The 7,490-nt window shown below is 48.0% G+C and overlaps 1 protein-coding gene across 1 annotated transcript in view; it reads right to left on the bottom strand.

The window, feature by feature from the left end:
• Nucleotides 1-4,018: 4,018 nt before the first annotated feature.
• Nucleotides 4,019-7,490, bottom strand: part of LOC144126057 (neurotrimin-like) — a 274,915-nt gene continuing 271,443 nt past the window's right edge. The window contains exon 6 of the mRNA XM_077659961.1: nucleotides 4,019-7,481. Within this exon, the coding sequence (XP_077516087.1) occupies nucleotides 7,351-7,481 (131 nt within the window). The 3' untranslated portion in view covers nucleotides 4,019-7,350. The remainder of the gene's footprint in view (nucleotides 7,482-7,490) is intronic.

The raw sequence follows: 7,490 nt of genomic DNA, 5'->3' as shown, positions 1-7,490 counted from the left end.
CTCACGACTTGTCATCTCGATTACGTGCAGAGGAAAATGAACAACACTATAATAGAGCAAGTAGAATGATAGAGGGATTTCATGGTAGTAAAGAAACAACAGCTGCAAATACAGAAAATTTGGCGCATCTTGAGCCTGATCTGATGGAACAAAGCCGGGAGGTCGACTTGCGTGCCGTTAAGCAGAGGCCCGTCTCTTTGCGAGCTGGGAAACCGCTTTTTCCGCGTAGGCACAGCCGCGACCGGAGGCCCTGTTTGCGTATACCGGAGACGTGCAACGGCGACGTGATAGATTGCTCGCCGGCTACAGGATCCTGCTCGCGCCTTCGCCCGAAGAAGGGCTTCCTCCCATGTGTCTTGTTTCCTTATACTGCTCTCCTCTATTTTGCCTCCCCGTCTCACGTGCTGTGTTCCTTTTATTTTTCGCGCGAAATCACGTCCGTCGTGTCGGCGGTGTGAGCGCGGGAACGCTGTACCCGTTCATAACGTCGACCGCAGCTTGGCGACGCGTCAGCCCATGTCCTGTCTCCTGGTAGTCTTTCAAGCAGCACCGGAGTCTTCTGTCGCATTCTCGTTACCTCGTCTTATTTTCTGCAGCTGCTTTGTTTTCATATTTCTTCGCCAGTTCTTCGCAAGCTCTCCTGTTCTGCTGTGCCCCGCGCCTCACTTCATCATCGGAGCGGACTCGCGCAGAGGCGTCTCGCATGTTTTTGCATGGCTCCTTAATTTTTCGTTTTCTTTTATTTTTGTGCCAACAGCTGGGAAGACGCGAAGTCTTACTAGAAGCGCTGTCCTGCGTGTCTATTACTGTCTAAATGTATTTTGTGGCGTTAGGTACACTGCCCTTAATCGCGCATTCAAAATAGGTTGAACACTCATATTTTGCACAATAATCCAAATGTGGACAATGTTATTCCAAACAGTTTCAAGATGCACTCTCTTGTCTCATTGTGCATGAAGCAATATATTATGTGCGCTTGTATGCTCTTCACGAAGGCCTGGCACAGCTGTTCTATTTTTTATTTTTATTGACTGCATAATGAAGCATTCAGTGTACCCCATGCAGGCCTGACATCTTGTTCCGCTTTTTTATTGGCTTTATTATGGTGCACCACTGCTTAGGCAGGAGTGCTGTTTATGTACACCGAATGTACGCAAATAATAAATATGTGTATAAATAGTATCCCATGCAGTACAATGTCATACCATGCCCGAACATACCCTACCATACCGTACTGTACTGTACTCTTACTCTAATCTCTAACACACCTTACTCTAATCTACGTTACTCTACCATATCATACTACACTAAACCATATCGTGTCATAACATACCATTCCAAGAAAGCTATACTATTTCATACGATACCATACCATACCATACCATACCATCCCATACCGTACCGTACCGTACCGTACCATACCATGCCATACCATACAATACTACACCTAGTCGTGTCGTATCATAACGCACCATACCATACCACACTACACCTCATCGCATATCACACTATACAACACCATACCATACCACACCAGACCATACCATACCATACCATACCATACCCTATTGCAATACTATATTGTAATCTAGGCAAACTTGTTAGTTACTCTTTCAATCATCATGCTGTATTTAAGCTCTCTAAGTACAAGTATCATGGAGTCTTTTTTTGCGCACAACTTATCATTGTCTGAACACACTGATTACATATGTAATAAAGGACTAAAATATTAGTTTACCTTTAGCGAACGCTAAAAAATTGTGCTAAATATACACAGTTGTTAATGAGCCAATTTTTAATCCACCATCTTTTAGATTACGTAATCTGTAGTTTGGAACCCTTATAAGCAATTAGAGACTAACAAGTTAGAGGCAATCCAGAAAAAAAAAACTATCGCATCTTATATGTTACCGTTATAATCACGAATTTTCCCCTTCTTCCACACTTCAGTCCTTGAACTTAGCACCGTTCTCTTCACGTCACCGCATTGAATGGACACAATTCTTACATTGTAGCAGAAATCAGCGAGGCGCTTGCGCGTGTTTTCAGCAAGCACGGCGTCCACATTGCACACGTCCCGACGAGCAAGGTACGGACTAAGCTTTCTGACGTGAAGGATCAGTAACTCGTCGCAAGTTTCCACGCGGCGTTCACGAAATTGACTGCGCCGATTGTGCGTGAGTATACTTAGGCGAAACTAAACTTTTCAAGAAACTCCTGAGAGCGCAGGTACGACGTGCGAAACGAAAAAGTAGCAACGAACATAATCGCCAAGCAGGCTAGGAAATATTACCAGGAGATTAACTGCGACACCGCCAAGATTTTGTCAACGAAATAGTATCTATGAGCCCGTCTAAACCTGGAGTCACTTACCGCCAAGTCAATGCCAACACATTTATCAGGAGTTTTGGTAGCTTGTTTCGTATCTATGCCAAATCAGTAAATGTATTTCTAAAGTGCCACAAAAGCCAGAAACGTCGAGCCTATCATTTGAGTGTTTTTGAAAGAGGCGTAGCTCTCTTGAAATGTTGATTCCGTTTTGACCATCGTAAGTGACCCGTGAACTTCAGCTTCTATGCTTCCTGAGATGGTATCCTGTAAACCATCGACTTCACACAATACCGTACCGCATCGCAACATGTCATACCACACCACTGCACATCGTACTGTATCTTCCCGTACCACACCATATCATATCAGGCCTCAATTATATACCTACTTCTGTAGCGAAGAAGTAACCACCATAGCTGCATTGCGCCTCCCAACCACCCCATTACTCACTACATTGAAGCTCTGCCTCACCTGGGTAGCAACTGCATCAGCAAGCACACCAACGCGGTATGTTCCGGTTACGACCAGTTGCACCTACGGCGACAGTATTTCATTATCACCATCAGTCGAGTTCCAATTGACGGTACTCACCTGCCTACGAACAGCGGTACTCTGCCGGTAGAAAAGATACTCCAGTGGCCGAGGTCTCCTTCTGTGTTCCCCAAAAGCTTTCGTGACAATATTTCACATTAATAATGCATGCGTGGATGAACTTCATAGTAAAATGAAAGCGTTGAGGCTCCCGTTCTACGGAAAATCCGGTGCGGGAGTTGTCGGCGTTGTCAGTGAAAAAACCAGTTGCTCCACCTACCACCTATGTCACCTAATCTTGTCACCTCGTCCCAAAATGCCCACCGAATTGTTAGCAAGCTGCCCGCCATGGCAGGTGGCAGTTAAACTAATGACTGGTCGCGAGAGGTTTCTCGGGAAGAGCACCCTGGGTGTCACAAGCCCCACCGGTGGCTGCGTTATAAACAGCCACCTGCCGGGTCAGTGGAGCCATCGCTTAACCACTGAAGCACTGCACCACTGTGCCAGAAGTAGTATGAGGACTGTAAAGTACAGCAAGACCATGTCTGGGATGTGATAAGCAAATTAGAACATAGGCCTCAGTAGGGATCCGCTAACCTAATCGCGTCACAATCTTAAAGCATGGTTTAAGCGTACCTTCAGGTTTTGAACAATCTATAAGCTTGACTAGACTATATCGTGCAATTTTGTCAGCCTTAATTTACATTATTTTAGATAACAAATTGCAAAGCTAAGTAATATATTCGACCTGCGAACCAAGTTCGCCTAAATTTAAAAAAAAATGGCATTTCAGAAATCGGGAGAAACAATCAGGCACTCTTTCGGAAGTTCAGCGTTTTCTTTATATTTTCAGAGATGCACCAAAAATAATGTACGTATTCATTACTTAAGTTTGCCCAAAAATCATTAAGTGTAAGTGCGACGGTCCGCGTCTTCGGTGTAAACAGTTTTTCGCAGTTCCAAGTTCCAAATTTTTTTAACCTGAACTAATCGCAAATAAACTTGTCATAGCTGTCATACAATGAATTAAATAGACAGAAAATTAAAAATGACGACCAGCCGCCCTTTGCTTTCTCTATAATGAAACCAACAATGCGTTTCTTGCTGGCTGCGCCAAGGATTGACGTTGATAGAAACACAAGGAGTCGCGCCAGTTCAAACAATGGCTGCCTACGCGAGGCAACGCCTTTATTCGTCCAGGACTTGGGCTTCGCCTCATGCGAGTGTATTCTCCTTCACTGTCTTCTTTTTCTTTTATCCGTCTCACGGGCTAATCTTAATTAACTGCCGCGGCTTCTTTGGTGACGACGATCTCGAGGGAGGACGGGGTAGGAAGGATGCAACAACACAGGCACACAAACACACACACGCCAGTGACCGACGCCTTGGCTGCGGCCGTTGATCCGTCCAGACAGAGGGACGACACCGCACACGCCGCTGGGGCGCGTCTCAGATCTGTACTCATCAGCTGGTCACTCTGGCAGAGGCGTCGACAAGAGGGCCCACTTTGAATGGCGGTCGCTGAGAAGGGAGCAGTTTGTGACTTTATATACCGCCCCCTTAAGACCGCTTTTCAACGACGAAGGGGTTTTACCGGGAGCAATAGCCCTGCGTGGGGGATTTCTCTCTACCCGGCGTGCAAAGCGACGGCGGCGGTTGTGCCTCTCTGGTCATTCTTGCTACGTCTTTGACGTGTGCACTCCTGCCGAGGCGAATTCTGTGGTCGATCCGGGGCGGTAGAAACTCGCTTCCAAAGAGAGGAGTGGGTAGCTGCGCCATCTGAATGGCGCAGGTAAATTAACTGAGGTTCCAGCGTATCTGCCGCATCCCACACCACTGACCACAACGCTGAACAGTGAGGTGGACACATGATTCCGTCATGCGCACGAAAACTTGAACAGCGTGACCAAATGTACTCCCTGCGTTAGGGTCACTACAAGGCCGGTATTGTAAAAAAAAACACGCGGAATTTCACCCGGAAAGTGTTTCATCTCGAAAACAAAAATGCAGTCTTCGGAAGGTAGCGTGGTTCTTTACGAGAGTACACCTCTACAAGGTAGCTCAAAGCTTGTGACTTTCGACCCTCGGAGGCCTCCTGGGCAATCTGAGGGCAGCTTCGAGCACTCAGGAAGCAGACTTTTTGGACACGCCATCTCTCTACATGCTGGCTTCGGTGGGTCAATAATGCAATCAACTGGGATATACGGTCATTATTTTTTTCTCCCTCCTTCCTAATTGCACCTTGCTCCGTCGTCATCCGGAACTAGCAAGCTACGGCTCTGCACACATTTGTGAGTGTTGGTTCAAACTACTTCTTTCAAAGGAAGTGCATCTAGACGCGTGCCATCGCATAGTTTAGTAAAACTGGGTGTTACAGAAACGAAAGTTTCTAAAACCCTCACAGTAGTACATCGGTGAACAACTGCAATGTAGCAGCAATTGCACGTTCAGTTTCCACGTGACCCTGCAATTTACAGCCGTACCAGTAGTTGAACGACGCTCGCTTGCAAGTGCAACCGGCCGTGCCTCAGAATGCGCACGCATTATGGCTCCTGCCGACGTGGCTACTGCAAATCGGGATGCAGGTTCGGTTTTTGACATGACCTCGAGTGCTGCCCACTTCAGTTGGTTACAATATCGTTCATGTCCACGTGCTTTCCGTGCCTTTGAGGAAAGAGTCCCAGACATGCTGCGGGCTACGTGGCCTTCTCATAAAAAAGTGCTCTCTGTGACAAAATAGCGCATCTGGCTACGGCGCGTATACTTCTGAGGAGACGAACGCCAATGTAGCTTGTGCTTGTGAACACGACTAGAATGCCTCAGTGCCGAAAAACTTAACATTCTTGTTTCAAGACGGGCTCATAACCTCTCTCTGAATTAAAAGGCGGAGGCAAAAACACAGTAAATAAGAAAAGCACTACGATGGAAAGTCGAACGAATCTTTAGCTGCGCTGACAAACAGTATAGAAAGGCTAAGAAAACGTACTTTAATCTTTGCCATGAAATGATCTCGGTATCGCCTGTATTCATTCGACGACAGCAACTGCCTCGCTGTCTGGTGTCCTTAAAGTGCGTATACGTATATGATTCGGTTGGCCTTGCGTCAATTCAACGCCAACGAGTAAATGCGTCAATGGCGATGCTGTCAGATGGATGATGTCAACTTGCTCTCGTCCGAACCGCACATGGCAAGGCTATGGTACAGAAACAACGCCGATGGCTCACGCCACTCAAGGAAACTCCCGGGATGTTCTGCCTCCTTTCAGACGGGAGTTCACTAACCCACTAGCAAGAACTCGCTGGACAAAGGCATTCATTCCATGAAGTATGCAGGATAATGATGACGGGCTGTCTTTCCAGCCGTGGTACAACTTGCGTCGGGGCATTCTCTCTTCTAGCTGCCACTCTCCTCTCGCAGAATGCAAAGGAAAAAGTACAATGCGGCCTTGCTTTCTGCACATCTGCGTTTGCGTATTATTTAAAAAAAAATCACTCATTGCTTAACACAACTGCGTGTCATTCCACTGGACGCCTTTTTTTTCTTTGTGTACACATGAGTCCCCAGAAAGTGTTACGTGCCTAATTGCGTCTCTTCTAAAGAAAATCAAGGGTCCTGAGCAGGGGAGTTGGTTGCACGACAAAGGTAAATCACGTTCCGTTGTGAAAATTCCTCTCCTCCGCTTGTCGAATACTGATAACTGCCAGAAAGCACTCAGAAACTCTATGGAGCGTTGCCTGTGTTGCTGTTCGCAGCGGTGCATCGACCGCGGCGTCGTGCACGAGCGACGATAAACACTGTGACGAAAGTGACTAGCAGCTGTTGCAGTCCGAAGACGTTTTGACCTGCGAAGCTGTCTCTGGTTCCCTTTGTTTTTTCGAGTGTTCTGCTCTTGCACTGAGATCCCACAGAAATCTTATGCGATGAAATCCGCGAATAATTTAGGAACAGAAATAATAATATAACAAAGAGCAACTAAGACTCATTTGAACGGGTCTACCGCGTGGCGGAAAGAGTCCCGTTCTAAATGCGCCGAGTAGGCGACAGGGAGCGCTCGCGCAGAGCACGGAGGGCATCGCGGTTGTGGGCTCTCCTGATCTTCAAAAGTCGCCACAGACACCCCGTCACCAAAAGCGCCGCCCTTTGGTCCAGGGGTCGACACAAAGCAAGTGTTCGCATCGTCGCTAGAACCACAGCTTTTCGCACAAGCACGTTCTCGTACACACCGCAGGGCGGGCCACCACACTGGAGCGGCGACATCGGTGATCCGCTCGACACGCAACTGCGGGCGATCTCAGCTGTGTGCCCTAGGGTCACCACCGCGCACGCTTCTAGCGGCGAATCCGCACGGTGAAATCCTTTTCGATGGGTCGACTGGGAAGCAGGAGGCCAGCGACGCCATTTTGGTCCGTGCACGGTGTACGCAAGTCGGGGTCGGTTTGTCCGAGGGCAGGGCGGCTGTCGCGGCGCAAGCGATGTCCGTCGTCCGACTATCTGTGCACCACGGACAGGGAGAAGACCCGGTGTAGGAGCAGCACAACCGACACCAGCAGCAGCGAGGAGAGCGACCGCTCGGCCAGGTTGCCCTGGCGACCATGCTGCATGGCTGCCGGCTTCTCGCCTGCAAAGA

This window comes from Amblyomma americanum, chromosome 3, assembly GCF_052857255.1.
Source record: "Amblyomma americanum isolate KBUSLIRL-KWMA chromosome 3, ASM5285725v1, whole genome shotgun sequence".
In the NCBI taxonomy this organism is placed as follows: domain Eukaryota; kingdom Metazoa; phylum Arthropoda; class Arachnida; order Ixodida; family Ixodidae; genus Amblyomma; species Amblyomma americanum.
This window is presented reverse-complemented; position numbering and strand designations above follow the sequence as displayed.